Source organism: Lates calcarifer, linkage group LG19 (assembly GCF_001640805.2).
Source record: "Lates calcarifer isolate ASB-BC8 linkage group LG19, TLL_Latcal_v3, whole genome shotgun sequence".
In the NCBI taxonomy this organism is placed as follows: domain Eukaryota; kingdom Metazoa; phylum Chordata; class Actinopteri; family Centropomidae; genus Lates; species Lates calcarifer.
In genome coordinates, this window is record NC_066851.1 from 20,702,817 (window position 1) to 20,718,371 (window position 15,555).

General features: G+C 38.8%; 2 protein-coding genes across 3 annotated transcripts; both read left to right on the top strand.

Moving 5' to 3' along the window:
- Window positions 1-399: 399 nt before the first annotated feature.
- On the top strand, window positions 400-10,783 carry slc39a8 (solute carrier family 39 member 8). Its single transcript, XM_018666273.2, has 8 exons — window positions 400-1,139; window positions 1,863-2,025; window positions 4,100-4,269; window positions 4,390-4,512; window positions 5,316-5,486; window positions 7,014-7,221; window positions 8,005-8,189; window positions 9,537-10,783. The coding sequence occupies exons 1-8, from the start codon at window positions 915-917 to the stop codon at window positions 9,681-9,683; spliced, it is 1,392 nt and encodes a 463-aa protein (XP_018521789.1). The 5' UTR covers window positions 400-914; the 3' UTR covers window positions 9,684-10,783.
- Window positions 10,784-11,105: 322 nt separating this feature from the next.
- Window positions 11,106-13,603, top strand: LOC108876605 (N-acetyltransferase 8). Of its 2 annotated transcripts, none has more exons than XM_018666229.2 (2): window positions 11,106-11,255; window positions 12,636-13,603. In XM_018666229.2, the coding sequence occupies exon 2, from the start codon at window positions 12,645-12,647 to the stop codon at window positions 13,317-13,319; it is 675 nt and encodes a 224-aa protein (XP_018521745.1). In that variant the 5' UTR covers window positions 11,106-11,255; window positions 12,636-12,644; the 3' UTR covers window positions 13,320-13,603. The 2 variants fall into 2 exon arrangements, with proteins under 2 accessions (XP_018521745.1, XP_018521746.1); XM_018666230.2 differs by having other exon boundaries at window positions 11,115-11,255; window positions 12,633-13,603.
- Window positions 13,604-15,555: the final 1,952 nt, after the last annotated feature.

Below are 15,555 nucleotides of genomic sequence, written 5' to 3' on the forward strand. Positions count from 1 at the left end.
GAAAGGTGTGGCACAACTCTAAAGCTTCAGTGCAGTAGGAGACCTTGAGGTAAGAAGTAAGTACCAAATCTGTGCAAAGAGATCAGGTTAAAGAAGTTCACCAAAAATATGTTGTAGGTGGAAACCACTGATGTCTTGTATTTTAAAAGCTTTCTATATCATGTAGTAACTAAACCTATAAAATAAGTGTGGTGGAATAGAAAGTACAACAGTGGAAGTATTAAATAGCATAAAATGGAAATAATCAAGTAATGTACAAGTAGCCTCAAACTCACCATTTTGTATTTTGTAGCCCTTTACTTTGGGTCCTGCGTTGACCAGCCGGCTGCCACAAGGCGGCGACAGCGACCTTTAAACAAAACAACGTCTCACATGTTCTAATGTTTATGATTTTTTTTTCGACTTCCAGCTGTGTCATAATTGATACACAGCTGTAAACTGGGTCACACTGACTTATACACCCCGCGCCCTTTTTCCATTCAACACCGTGACCTTTTGCACACACACACTCACAAGGAGACACACACACGTAGGAGTGTGTGTGTGTGAGAGAGTGTGTGAGCACGTTGAGAAAGTCAAGTCACAAAAGAAAGCATTGAAACACAGTGAGTGCACGCGGTCGGTCACCTCCATGTTTTCCCTTCGTGGCTCTGCAGTCTGATCTTTGAACCCGGTCTACCTCAGATCGTCCCGGTGGATCACTCAGGGCAGCTCAGGAGGGACTGCGGCTCCTGAAATAATCTGGAAAAACTGCACAACTTAAAAGAGAAAAAACACGACTTCTGCTCCGACTGTGCCATGGATCTGACTCTGGACTGCGAGCAATAAACTCCTCGGAAATCATGATTTCATAAGAGCAGAAGGAGCAGATTTTATTTACTGGCGAACTGAAAAACTAACAATTAAAAGTAGAGATGTTTAACTTAAGATGCTTTGTTACGTGCGTTTTGGTTTTTATCACAACGTCCCACAGTATCCATGTGATTGACCGAGATGGACAGGGATTTCTGGAGAATATTTTACTCTATTACGGTGAAAATAATTCAATTTCAACAGAGCATCTGGAGGATTTGCTGCTGTTAATCTCAGCCAGAAGGTCAGAGGCAATAACTGAAGAAAATCCACTGGTAAACCAAGAGGTGAGCACAGAAACCATTTATATTTATGACTAACTAATTAACTTATCAAACGGATACCGAATGAGCTCATAATTGATTTCTAATAATGTGTAACATGTGGTCATACCCAGTTTATGAGGCTTATTTATGAAACTAGCAAACTAAGTTGTAAATTAACTTCTTTTTTTCCTCTGACCACTTATTAAAGTGTGTAATACAAACTTTTTTTACATTGTAATATAGTAGTAAATACTTGAAACATTATGGAGTATTAAGTCTGACTGATTTGTTGGATAATTTAGCTTATTTTTGAACAAATACATGGTCATTAATGAATATTCTATGTCAATTTTCTATTACTTTTCAGTGTTACAGCTCTTATATATTGTTTTTATTTATTTTCTTGAATTAAGCTGTGTAATAACATTAAATTAACATGTATATACCTCACATACACCTTAATATAAATGTTTTTCAAAACCTTTCTCTGCTTTTTTCTACTTCATGGTATGACTAGACTTGTTTCTTAATAAATGTCATTAATGTATCCTGTTTAAAACTTTATTTAGATCACACTTTTCATACAAACAGATGCAAACAGAGTCACAAAAGATGGTAAACACACATGAAAGAAGACAAATGTAAGAAACAGGAAAATAAAAACATAGCAGAGAGGGTTTTAAAGACAAAAGAGAGGTTTAAAACTAATAAAGTTGTGTCTAATAACGTCTGTCTGCCCCTCAGTGTCCCTCAGCTGAGCAGATCTTGTCCCACTTTGGGTTCAGTAATGTCAGTCAGCTGACTGTGGGACATCTGGGGAGGATCTGTCCCGCTGTGTTGACCCAGGTGCTGCTGCCCTCCTGCCCCTACACCACCCCCAAGACCGTGCCGCCCCTCGACTACACTGGTGAGTTGCTTCATCACGACTGCTCCCCGGTTTATTTGTCGAGACCCCCCACAACTCAAATAATTCACAGTTCATCCGGTGTTTGTTTCCTTGAATGAAGTCTGGCAGTGCTTTTATCAAATGCCAGAGATTTCTCATCAGTCGTGCAGTTGAAGGACACTTCTTAAAGTCAGGGTAGACTTTTTTTTTGTTTTCTTCTTCCCAAGAGGATGTGGGACATTCTGGCTGAAGTTGCGTTTCATTCAGCTGTGAAGCCGAAGGTTCAAATCCGGCTTCACAGCTGTGTCAGAGGTCTTCCCTTCCCTCTGCCTCCTATCTTTGCTTTTTCTTCTGCCCTAACAAACAATAAAAACTATGACCACACTGTCCCACTCTTTATTTATTACTAAAAATCAATAGATAACAGACCAAAAATTGAATTAACCATTATTTTCATTATTACATTTTACTCACAAAAAAATCCCCTCAAAGTTCACAAAAGGTTTGCTGACACATCTTGTTATTTTTACATATTGTGAGTAACATCATTGATAAACTCCTCAAATCAAATATAGGAAGTTACAATCAGTAAAAAGAATGTGTGATGACTTAAGCTGATTAATCAGAGGAGGTGTGATGACTGTTGACACATTTGCCTTGTTCAGAGACACATGGACAGCTGAGGTTTAAAGCACGTGCTGATAAAACACAGCACAAAGACAACAGGACCTCCCTGTGAACTCGGCCTCTGCTCTCTAACTGTGTCATGCTGCTTAAGTTTAAATCAATATAATGAATGTTTAGGTGTCTTACTATACTTTAAGATGCTGCAGTTACTGGTGATTCTTTATTATCAGCCCCTAAATCATTGTCCTTATGACAGGAGTTTCTATTATTTTGTCCACCCTATTTATATCAATAAAGGTATGTTAAATGACAGAAACACCACCACAGTTCAGCAGCATCGCAAAGGATGTCTTCCAAAATGATCACCTGATGTCATTTCCCAGAGCGTCAAGAGGAGACAGTGTAAAATATCTTGTAAGAAGCTGGAACTAGCACGTTTGGGATTTTTGCTCAATAAATGACTAAAACAATTATTCAGTCATCAAAATAGTTGTCAGTTAATTTTCTCTCACTGGACCAATTTGGTCTACTGCTGGTTCCACTTTTTTACATTCAGTTCAGAATAAAATCAGGCCTTTAGAAACACTGTTCATGAGGGGAGTCAGTGTCTAATTAAGTCAAATACTCAGTCATGACTCTCCCACACTGTCCTGGATGGACTCACAGAGCCACTGACCTCTCAGACTCACCGTCAAACACTCCTGCTCACTCAGTGCTGTTGACACAGTTACAGCCAATGTTCGTGATGCATGCTGTTCTCGCCGCCTTGTGACAGAGTTTCAAATAATAAATAGATTGTGTCTTTTGTTAGTCACACTTGTTTGTTACTCTCAAGTACAGTTGTAAGTTCTGTGACAAATGTAAACAAAGATGTCCGACACGATCATGGAGGCCAAGAAACAACAAAAAAAAATATGTCTTATAACAGTGTCATGTGGTCGTAGATAAATTTAGTGTTATTGTATTAGCAACACATGCTAATGCTAGCTTTGAGCAACAATATCGTATTTGAGTAATATATATTTATAAGGAGTTATCCACTCACAACCTGCTCACAGCCACAGCTGTCTGAGAGCTGGGTTAGGGGGAGTTTGTTGCCCTGAGTTTAGGCTCTCAGGCTGTGGTTACTTTTAGCTTGTGCACCAAACCCCCAGCTCTTTTTCTGCCAAGTCCATGGTTAGGTTCAGGATCTGCTAATTCTGGCAAATTAGGTGGGATTGTTAATGTTGCCTGAGAGGAAGTCCTCCCTCTGAGACTCAGCTCAGGGCAAAAATCTCTGATATGGCCACCAGCAGATGTCCTGCATGAGCTTAGATCATCTGCAGTGACTCAGCATAAACTCATATAATAAAAGCTTCTACATTTGTTGTTTTAAACACACAGTTTGTTTCTGATAAATAGAAGAAGAATTAGCAGTATTAATTAATGATGAAAGAATAATCTCTGTTTATCCTTTCTGTCCTGACAGTCTGGGGTTACGGGTTTCTGGCCGTCACCGTGATCAACCTCGCGTCTCTGCTCGGCCTTTTGCTGATACCCTTCACCAAGAAATCTTATTTCCCCAAAGTGCTGACCTACTTCATCGGCCTGGCCATCGGGACACTCTTCTCCAACGCTGTACTTCAGCTCATACCAGAGGTGTGTAAGAGATGGAGACGGCACTAAATGAAGCCAGTGTTTAATGTTTTATAAAGGACTTAATTACCAAATTAAACACAAAAGAAATCTGGACGCTGACATTCTGCTGTTAATCCACAGGCCCTGGGTTTTGATCCTAAAGCTGATAACTATGTGGCGAATGCAGTTGGAATATTCGGTGGATTTTACCTCCTGTTTTTTGTGGAGAAGATTCTGAAAATGGCTCTGGGGGTGGAGCATGAGGTGAGTTAACAGAGCAGTGAGTTTATTAGGTGCAAAGCAATTTTCTTTTATCATAGAGTGATATCATTTATCATTTTCCAGTTGTATATCTGCCAGTGAACAGCCCAGGTTTATTGGCTGATTTGGCTCCTAATTGCTGATTACCATGAGGCAATTGCACTTAATCAGAGTCATGTGCATAATTTGTTTCTATAGTTATCATTTTACATCAGTGTCAAGGTCACTAGGGTCAGCTATATTAAGTAAATATGAGGTATGTGATTGCATAAAATCCTACAGTCAGTTTACAGTGTTTTTCAAAAGTAGAATAATCCTATATGGTTTGAAAGTTAACATTTTAAAGGAATAGTTCACATCTTGCATAGAATATTAAACTACTTTCATGTCTATGTGGTATATATGAGGCTAGCACAACCAGTCAGTTAGCTTAGCTTTGAAGAGCCCCTTGTAAAACTGCAACTTGCCCATTTTACACTTTGGGAAATTAAATAATGGAATATAATATGTTTATTTGTGAGCTTTAGGCGTGCTGTAGTTAGATTTTGTTACCTTCAGACAGAGCCAGAAGGAAGAACTGTCTCTCAGGAGAAAAACCTGATGTACAGTCACTCAGTCCAGTCTTCGGTCGAGACTTAAATAGATTGCCATGAAATTTTGAATTGTTATCACTCTGGTGTTTCCCTGTCTTTTCATCAACATTTTCACATCTGTTGTGTGAAAGTCTCGACTACTATTGAATCAATTGTCATGAAATCTGGTTCAGACATTCATGCTCCATCATCTTATGTCCGTCTGCTCCACAGCATGGCCACAGCCACTTCACTCCTGCAGAGCCGCCTCAGGAAAACTCCCTCCACAACGGAGACGTAATGGAGAAAAAGGACTCCATCATTTTGACCAGCATCAGCGCCATCACCTCAGACAAGAGCAACCCAAACCCAGAACCTTCCCACACGAACGTGACACAGTCTCAGGTACCAAACACACTCCTGTTATCTATAATGTTGTTATCCATAATAGAAGCTGAGTAGAGTGGTATGTGTTGGGAAATGATACTTCAGTCTCTCAGGATTGATCAACTCCATGAGCACACATTTCACATTAACCCACACGGTAACACAACCTTGTACACAATGATCTTTTATCCAATGAGCAGCTCAGTTTTGAGATAAGCTTGTGAAAACAGTGAGTCTCCCCTCAAATCTTATCTGAAGTCACTGAATGCTCGATCGACATTTTGCTGTCCACCACAGTCCTCTATCTCTGACACACTTGACAGGAGTGTTATTAATCTCATCAGTCATTAGGGCGTGAGTTACAGTGTGTCACATGCAGAACGTCTAATTGTGCAAATGTGGACTGTGTAGTAAAAATGTTTCCAGAGAAGATGACAGTATTTGAATGTGGTTTGGACGCACGTCTTTAGTTTTTCTACTGCTCTGAAAATCAGTTTTCGCTCAAGAGTCATTTATTGGTCTGTGATCAGTGATCAGTGATCAGAGCTGCTGTCAGTGTTTACCAGTGGAATCCCCTGTGTCATATGGAGGAGTATGGCTTTGAAGGGATCAAAATACTAAACACACCGACAATGCCAGGAACACAGAAAGGGATGGAGTCGTGAAACCAGGCTGACGGCTCAGATCCCTCCTCTCCTGGAGTAAAAGCTGGAATTGTCTGAGTTGAGCACAAAGACTCCTTGTTTGGCCCTGGCCAGTAAAAAGGGGCATTTTGTCACTGCAAAGTTTCTTCAACCAAATCGCAAAGCCTGTGTTTATGTCCACCCGGTCTCTGGTTCCCCATTAACAGCACTTGTGGCATTATATTTGTAATTGAAGAGTTCTGTTGCAAATGCCGCACATCCATTTAGGGAAAATGTTTCCTGCGGTTGATGAATCAGTGTCTTTTACATTCTGTGGACACACTTTGTTGATTAGTTAGTAAGACTGTCTTTATTTTTACCCATGCTAATGTCATGGCTGTTTGGATGGCAATGAATGTGTGTTGGTTGGTCGGTTTTGTGCAGATTCAGACTTTCATGATCCTCTTTTGCCACTAAATCTAGTATAGACAGTCATACTCACCGAGGATAAACTGATTTAACAAATGACAAAATAATTATAAATGATAAATAATATTCTTTTAAAACAAACAAACAACAACCCCTGAATGTAAGGAATTTGTTTCAAGATTGTTGCTATCATTATCAGCCTCAAAAATCCAATTTAGTTCAGGCTATAATCCTCAGCCTTACTTTGTGTGTAGTGATATTCAGTAGATGTTAGTATGTGAATGTGTTAATAAGATGGTGACATAATACCAGGTAAATACCACCTGATGTTAGCATGGCTGCAGATTCTTAGTCTTGACTACAGCAGTGTAAGTTTAAAAAACAGTTATCTAATCCACATACTGTGTGACATTATTTGCAAATGTCTCGTCCTAAATAAAAACAATCACTAGCAGCAGCCATGTGCCTTTAACCTCGTCTCGTCACTCCTCAGGACATCCAGGTGTCTGGTGTGATGTGCCACTGGCTGCGTGGGCAACGCATCACCAGCATCAAGACGGTGGCGTGGATGATAACTCTGAGCGACGCCCTGCACAACTTCATCGATGGTCTGGCTATCGGCGCCTCGTTCACCGTGTCAATACTGACAGGGTTCAGCACATCGACTGCAATTGTGTGTGAGGAGTTTCCCCATGAGCTGGGTGAGTGATGAGCATTATTTAACCTCCTCAACCCCCTGAGTCACTACAAATTCACCCTGTGCGGCCAAACCCCGTGTAAACCCACAGAACTTTATTTAAAATTCTTGTTGAGATCCCAACGTTATGAAAGATACCAGATATGTTGGGTTGAATTTGGATGACACAAGAAATTTGTCATTTGATGGCATGGTACAGACATGGGACCTAATATTTTATTTAATGTAAACATCACATTTCTTCAGTAAAGAGCTGAAGAAATGTAAATATATATATATATATCTCTTACTGTGAGAACGCCTGGAATAACCATCCCTTAAGCTACTTAAAGGCAAATTAAAGAGGAAAACTGGGTTTAAGGGGTTAACAGCAGGTTATAGCTTTTTGCTCAGTCTTTAAGAATCAGTGATCTTTATTGGCCTCTACTGACGAGCTGGAGAATTGCACCAAAAATGTGACTTCTCCAAGACACATTTTGTTTTCTCCTTTATGTCCTCAGTTACTTTAGAGACCAGACAGAGATGTCTAGAGTGACAGTGCATATTGTAACACAAAGCATGGAATCATAACTCTGTGAGAGTGAGGAGGTAATGCTGTACAGTCATATCAAACCCTTGCTTTCTTTAGGTAGCAGTGTTATTGGTAAAAGTATTTTTTGGTAGAAATAACATCAGTGTCTTTGTCAAATAAAAATAATTTAACAACTCTGTTAGCTGAGCAGTAATACTGCAAACTATTTTAACTTTCTCCTTATTGTTTAAATGTTGTGTTTGGTTCTCTCTGCAGGTGACTTTGTGATCCTCCTGAACGCTGGTATGAGCATCCCACAGGCCATTTTCTTCAACCTGCTGTCGGCGGTGTCGTGTTACGTCGGCCTCGTGTTTGGCATTCTGCTCGGGAGCAGCTTTGCCCCTAATGCAATCTTTGCCATCGCAGGAGGAATGTTTCTGTACATTGCACTGGCAGACATGGTGAGCTAGATTACGTTATCTGAGGAGACTGGAAAAAACTGTGTTTGATGGTTGTGCAATAGCTCATCTTTTGTTGTGCTGTGGATTGTTGATCATACTTTTTTTTAAATATAAAAACAAGGCCGTGGAATCCAATGCTACCTGTAACCTTTTAACCTTTCCCATGAAAAGACCAAAACCAACAATGTGATGGTTTCTCAGTTCTTTCTGTCTGTTGCATCAGCCATGATTCCATTTTTTCCTAAAGAGGAAAGAAATCTGTCAACTGTACTTCAATTAGAACAGTGTGTAAAATGATGATGTGAAAACAATGTGACAGTGTGTGTGTGTGTGTGTACTGAGGAACCTGAGAATTTTCCTCTGAATCTGCAGCTCCACTCAACCTTACTGAGCTGAGTTACTGAGAGGAGTTTCCACTCATTGTTTACCTGTCCAGACCACAACTTTACTGTTTTGGTTTTGGTTCACTCACACCACTCTATTGTTTTCAGTCACAGCAGGCACCTGTTGTCAGTTAAAAAGACACTACCTGCTCAGCACTGAACACCAGACACAGTTAGAGACTTGCAGGTGAACACAGAGGAGCATTTAGCAGCTGAAGAGCCTCAGGACTTCATGGTGATTATACAGTATGTCAGTGTTGCTTGTTGTGCTGCCCCGTTTTTAGTGGCCAGAAAAAGCAATGAATGCTGGTTTAAAATGGATTAAAAACACCTACTTTTGTCATTAAAAAAAGACTCAGAAATGTTCCGAAATAGCTGGGCATTGTAGTTTTTAGGAGTAAATTTCAAATGATACAAAGGCTCTCTCTCTTTACATTCTCAGATTGGCTAATTTGAAGAGGTAAAACCAACAAGTATTGTAAAGCTAAATATCCTAAAATATAAACAGGATTTTACAGTGGAGATTTTTTTTTTGTTCCTGTCAATTAATTCACAACCTTAAAGTTTTATTTTGTGGGTGAGGGGATGTACAAAGCAATGAGCTGTAGCAGTGTTTTGGTACACAGGGGATTATTGTCAATAGAATCAATTCATTGTTGGTTTTGGTCTTTTTATGGGAACTGTTGACAGTGAGAAAAACAAAGTGTATCACAAGACTTGTCAGGGCTCTTTTTTTATTCCCATCTGACTGATTTTTTACATGCAAAAACATCCCTGTTATGTTGACATCAGCAGTCAGGCGCTTATTATTATTAATGACTAGTGGTTTTACTTCCTGTCTCACTGAATAGGTACAATAGAAAAACAAACCATTCACACCTCGCTATTATACAATAGTACTTCCCATTCTGTCAGACCAGTGTACATTATGTATGAGACAGATAATTGTCATTCTTAATCACAGTTCCCAGAAATGGACAACATTGCCCGGGAACAGCGACGTACCTCCACCAAGATCGTCTTCTTCCTGATCCAGAACGCGGGGCTGCTGACCGGCTTCACCATCATACTACTGATCACCATGTTTGCAGGGGATATCAACCTGGGCTAAAAGAGACAGGAGAAGACACAAACTGGAAACATAAATAGTTATGAGCTGCTCCCATTTCTGCTCACTCGGCTGGGCAGGAAAGTGAATGTAAAGTGAATGTTTTGTACAAACAAAACTTAATGTTCAAAGGAAAAATAATGCTTTTTTATCTTTTGACTATCAATTTAGTGGAACGTTTACTCTATGAAAAGGGAAAATCTTTACAATCATTTGTATGAAATCTAGACAAATTTGTTTTAAGGAGACAATAAATAATTTTTTCAGTCTTCATATATTGTGAAATATCTTAACTTTATTGTACCTCAGTGGCACTGCATTGTAAACTAATGTATGCAGTGTTATTGTGACAACAGTCAGTCTTCTGGCTGTTGTGGCAGCAGAGTTTGACCTTGCTGTTTTGTGACCTCCCTGACCTTTCAAGGTTGTATAGCTGCAGTTTTTTTGTTTTTTTTTTTGTCTGTGTGTGTTGTTCACAGAATATAATTTTCCTGTCACTGAAAGATGTCAAGTTTTCACTGAGACCCGTGGGACAGATGCATCTTATCGTTTGTGGTCCCGTAGGTCAAAACATTACGTCTTTATTGACTTTTCATATTAAAAAAGTATCCCAACATACACAACCACACATAGAAAGAAAAACTCAACATTGTACACAGTATATCTACCCTGTGAAACCCCATCCAAGAGGCAACAACAAAAATGTAAAATAATCAACCACAGGAAATACAATATATCTAAATAAAACAATTATGATTCTCTGTATTTTCTCTACACTGGTGCTTACCATGTAGAAGTTTTAGTAAAATGTGTTCTTTCTAATGACTTATTTACAGTACATTGATGGCCTCTGAGTGGCAGTGGCTGATTGAGTTGTACGTTAATCAACATGGGGTGTTGTAAATGATGAAAGACTGTAGACAAAAACTTCTCTACAATGTAAATGGACCAATTATAAACAGTATTTGCATTGTTCATTAATTTACTTTTTTTTTTTTTTTTTTTTTTTTTTTTTACATTTTGTCACTTTGTATGCCAACCACTTTCTTTCTTTTTAAAGATTATATTTTAAATAAAGCCACAAATAAATGTTGTTAATTTTATTTTTGTTACTGTGTATTAAAGGTAAAAACAAATGGTAAAAATATATTGTTTTTAAGGCATTCAGAGTATTGTGTACATATTTGTATTTTATAAAATCATAGATTTAAATTCTTAACAAGATAGGAAAGCACAAACACACGTCTACTACACAAAATAATGTTTATTTAGACTTTTCTCAGTGTTAGTCTTTCCTTTTTCAGTTACTGGATGATTTTAATTTTAAAAAGAATCTCTGACACACAACTGGTGAAAGCAAAAGTTTTGACAAACTGTGGCAAATAGCAGCAGTTACACGTAGATAAATCCTCACGCTACACAGACTTGTGTTTTCTTTTTTCCCATTCTTACGTGAATGCAACATATAAGACCCGGAAGTCGCAGACAAATAAAATGAGGGGATTTTGAGTTTCTGTGAACTTTGCTGCGTTCAGCACCATTCAGATCCTATCTTCAAGCATCGAGATAAAACAAGTAAGTCGTGTTTATTTAGCATTTTTTCCTCCTACAGGAATATCAGAGCAATTTTGGACTCAAATTGACATCTTTATGATGCTAGCACTGATGCTAGCTGATTAGCTGTTAGCTAATCAGTGGAATTAAAGTCTTGACCGTTTACGTTTTCTCACGGGAGATAGATCTTCAATGGCCCTAATGTTCATTTGTTTAACGTTGGATGATTATTTTCAAAAAATGGTCAGAGCTCTAAAAACGTAAGGCTTACCAACGTTTAACGTCTAATTTACTGTTATAACAGTTAAACTGACTCATGTTACATTCAGTGATCTGACTGTCAGTTTGAGGGTCACCGTGTCCAGAGGTGAAGCTGCTCTGTTAACGTCTAACTTCTGCCTGTAGCAATGAGAATACATGGTGCATTTAAGTTATACTTTAACATAAAAATAAACAAGTATGTTCAGCACAAATTAGCTAAATATAAAACTGCTCCCTCCGCACAAACTTGGCTCTTATACCTGATGTATTACAGTAAATTACAGTATTAATACAGATGTGTTAGTGTGTTAACAACATTTTACTGTTGTTGCTGCTCTGGGAAGAGCTATAGTTATGTAGTTGTGATTTCTCCAAAGATAAATCTGAGGGCCAGTGCTCCCATATAGTTAATATTTCTACTTAGTACATCACTGTGATGATTGGTTAATTATCTGTTGAATAAATTCATTTCTGTCATTTTTTTATTGTTGTTTCATACCATCAAATGGTCTATTCCACATGGGTTTACATGACATACAGTAATGCAAAAAACAAATCATACAAAGCATTCTTGATAAACAACACTGTGCAACTACTCCCATCAGTTTCATAAAGTGTTTCATATTTTCAGTGCCTTCCATGAAAGAGTAACTGTGTAACTGTTTTGTTTTTTTGTTTTACTGAACAATCTCTTTCTGAAATGAAAAACATTTGATCTCCTACTTTGATTGACTCATAGCTGACAAAGCAGATCCTTGTATCAACACAACTTCCCATTTCCAAGGAGATAAATTTTACATCTCAGTTGGGCAGATTCAGTTTCACTAGTTTTTAGTACTAAACTCAGTTTAGATTAAACCATATGTTCTAAGTTTTGACTTTTCCAAATTTCATTAGCCCATTATTCTTTAAACAACTCAAAAACAAAACCCTAAAATCCTAAATCAAACCAATTTTAATTTTGGCTTTTGGATGTATTCTTCCCCACACCCTGCTCTTTAACATGCGGTGTCCATATACAATACTATGCTTCTCTTAATGGACTTAAAAGAAAAAAATTATATATGTTAGCAAATCAATTGACCTAATCATTTGTTACAGTTTGTCACCTCTTTGTTCTGGTGTTTTATTAATAAGCAGAACTGAGCAATGGCTGGTATCCAGATCAGAAAATATCGTGACGATGACGACGAGGCAGTGAAGGAGATCTTCACCCTGGGGATGAGCGAGCACGTGCCTTCGTCCTTCATGCACATTTTGAAACAACCGCCGACCCAGATGGTGCTCATGTGCATGTTCTGCGCTCTCCTGACCAGCTCCAAGTCTTTCCTGCTGCCCATCCTGGCCGTCACTTTGCTCCTGGCGGCGTTCAGGCAGTTAGTCGTCTACATGTTCAACAAATACATTGACACCTCCCTCAAGAAGGACCTCAACAGCATCAGCGAAACCTACCTGAGGCAGAAGGACTCGTGTTTTTGGGTGGCTGAGATCGACGGTCGGGTGGTCGGCACGGTAGCTTGTCTCCCTAATGAGAATGTGCCTGACTGCTTGGAGCTGAAACGCATGTCTGTACGCCGCAGTCACCGCGGGATGGGCATCGCTAAGGCTCTGTGTCGGACAGTGGTAGATTTTACTCGCGACAAAGGTTATGCATCAGTCGTCCTGTTCACCTCTGTGGTGCAGACAGATGCTCAGAAGCTGTACGAGCACATGGGCTACAAGAAGATAAGAGAGTTTGTCGTTCCTGAACTTGTTGCCAAAATCATGAACTTCACTTTGTTTGAGTACAGACTGGATTTACAGAGAGACAAGAAAAGTGACTGAAACTGACAGAAAGACTTTGGAAGATTTCAGGCTAACTACCGTCCATTCATCCAGTTTCTGTGAGGCAAGTGTTTGTTCAAAACACTTGCATTACAAGGCCAGGTGTGTTTTCTCTATTGTTGTTTTCCCAGAAAGCTTTTTTTCAGAATACTTAATTATATGTAGTATTAGTTTAGGAATGTACACTATGTCCGTGGTCACACTCTGCGTTGATGGAGGTTTTTGAAAGTCCTTTATTTCATTGATTTCAACATGATACTTAGAATAAAATTATATATCTCAAATTGCTCCCATAATTTTGTAACATTCATTATTTTCTTTTATTTATCAGCTCTGATACAGATCTTATGAAGGGGAAACTTCACAGACTCCACAGGTCTTAAGAGGTTCTACTGCATATGTTTAAAAAAAGTATAAAACTTGTGTGTCTCCAGAGGGAGTTGTGTGAAGTCTGATAAATGTCCTCATGTGATGGCACTTATGTCAGCATCATTTGGGGCTGAAGACTTCAAGTTTGAGCATGATGAAATAGTTAGAAAGAAGTGAGATTACCAGACCTCTGTAGCCTGCTGCTCATCTCTGATTAAAACAGCAGAAAGCTACATTAACTACTACTAGCATATCACACACAAATCTCTAACCAAACTCTTTATGATTGAGTTGCATTGTGGGTAATGTATGCACCAGGTTTTGACTTGAAAGATGAACGTGTCTGGTTGTGCTGCATCGATTTGATACTGACACCTGCAAATATTTGGTGATTTTGCTTTAAAAAATAATTCAATTCAGAAGATTGTTTCTGATTAATATTCTGTCAATGGACTTATTGATTAATTGACAAAATGTGGCAGCTCTAGTTGTGAACCTGTTAACATGAGATGATGAACTTAAAGATAAATGATAAGTTGTAGGTTTGATTTCATGACTGTAATGATAGCTTTTCATATTCATTCAGCCAAAATCTGCTCCAAAATATCAGTTTCTTTTTACAGTATTCAAACTACACATACTGACACTCACATCTTCTCAGTTCCTCTTACCCTGGAGTGACCCACATTATGTGTTCAGGGAACTACACCAGAGGTTTTTACTGACGTCCTGGTTGATTCCTCGTGTGTGAACAATACCGTGAAACAGTGTCACATTTTTCATCTTTAACCACAATTGTGCTTCAGAAAGGCCTAAAGGAGAGTCTGGCACCTTTTCAACCAATAATGAAGGAGGAACAAGGCTCTTCTTTATGAGAGCCAGAGAAAAGTTGTGGCCACAGGGGGAAACTCTGACGCTGCTGTGGAATTTCTTTTGAATACAGGGTGTAAAAGCTGGAAGTGTCAGGTTGTTTTTTTCAATCAATGTGTTTCATATCAAATGTATGATTTAAATCAGGATAGAAGGAGCACAAGTTTCAGCTATTAACTTTTGACTTTATTAACCTTAAGGCTAAATTTATGAAAAGGAGAAACACAGAAAACTTCTACTACTAAAACGAATTAAATATATTGCTTAAACCCTACACACAAACTCATAAAACAAATGTGGTTACATGAGTGAGCTCAGTCCAATCAGCTTGATTACCAACACCTGAGTCTGTTCTCTAACGTCTTCTTTTTTGTTGTTTATTTTCTCTCTTTCTCCGTGTAAATTTGTACATTTTCCTTTGCAATTTCCCCTGCTGTCTTCATGTCTCACAAAATTCTCTGTCAATATTTAAACCTTTTTAGCTGTTGTCTGCCTTCTGCTGACTACAGTAATATCATCAACATGCTTGCAGTCGGATTACAGTGCTAAAGATTTCACCGGGCTCCTCGATGGCTGTCGGGCGGGCTGGGTCAGGCAGCGGCTCGGACACCTCAGGACGGATGGGTCCGGTCAGAACCTCCATAGATGGATGTAGCCTGTCAGGGACGAAGCTGAGCGGTTAGCCGGATATTAAGGACAAAAACAGGTAAGATTTAGCTCTCATTTGTCCGTTAGAATAAGTGAGGATAAAGTGGAAATACATACACACACCTGTCTTGAAATATATATGTGAGTGTCTTTTTTTTAAATTAACCATTAAAAGGGTTTTTCTTGATATTGGGAACCGAGGCTAACGGCTACTGTTGCTAGCAGCTGATCAGGGAGTGTCCCACTGACTGACAGCACCAAACATCAGCGTCAAAACGGATGATTTTAAATATCAGTTACACCTGTTAAAAAACAATATTTGCACATTAAAACAGCAAATTATAGGGTC

Excerpts from the sequence above, each read along its gene's own strand:
- slc39a8 (XM_018666273.2), top strand. The coding sequence starts at position 915 with ATGTTTAACTTAAGATGCTTTGTTACGTGCGTTTTGGTTTTTATCACA. Across the intron at positions 4,270-4,389 it reads TACTTCAGCTCATACCAGAG|GCCCTGGGTTTTGATCCTAA; the intron begins GTGTGTAAGAGA and ends GTTAATCCACAG. Across the intron at positions 7,222-8,004 it reads GGAGTTTCCCCATGAGCTGG|GTGACTTTGTGATCCTCCTG; the intron begins GTGAGTGATGAG and ends TTCTCTCTGCAG.
- LOC108876605 (XM_018666229.2), top strand. The coding sequence starts at position 12,645 with ATGGCTGGTATCCAGATCAGAAAATATCGTGACGATGACGACGAGGCA.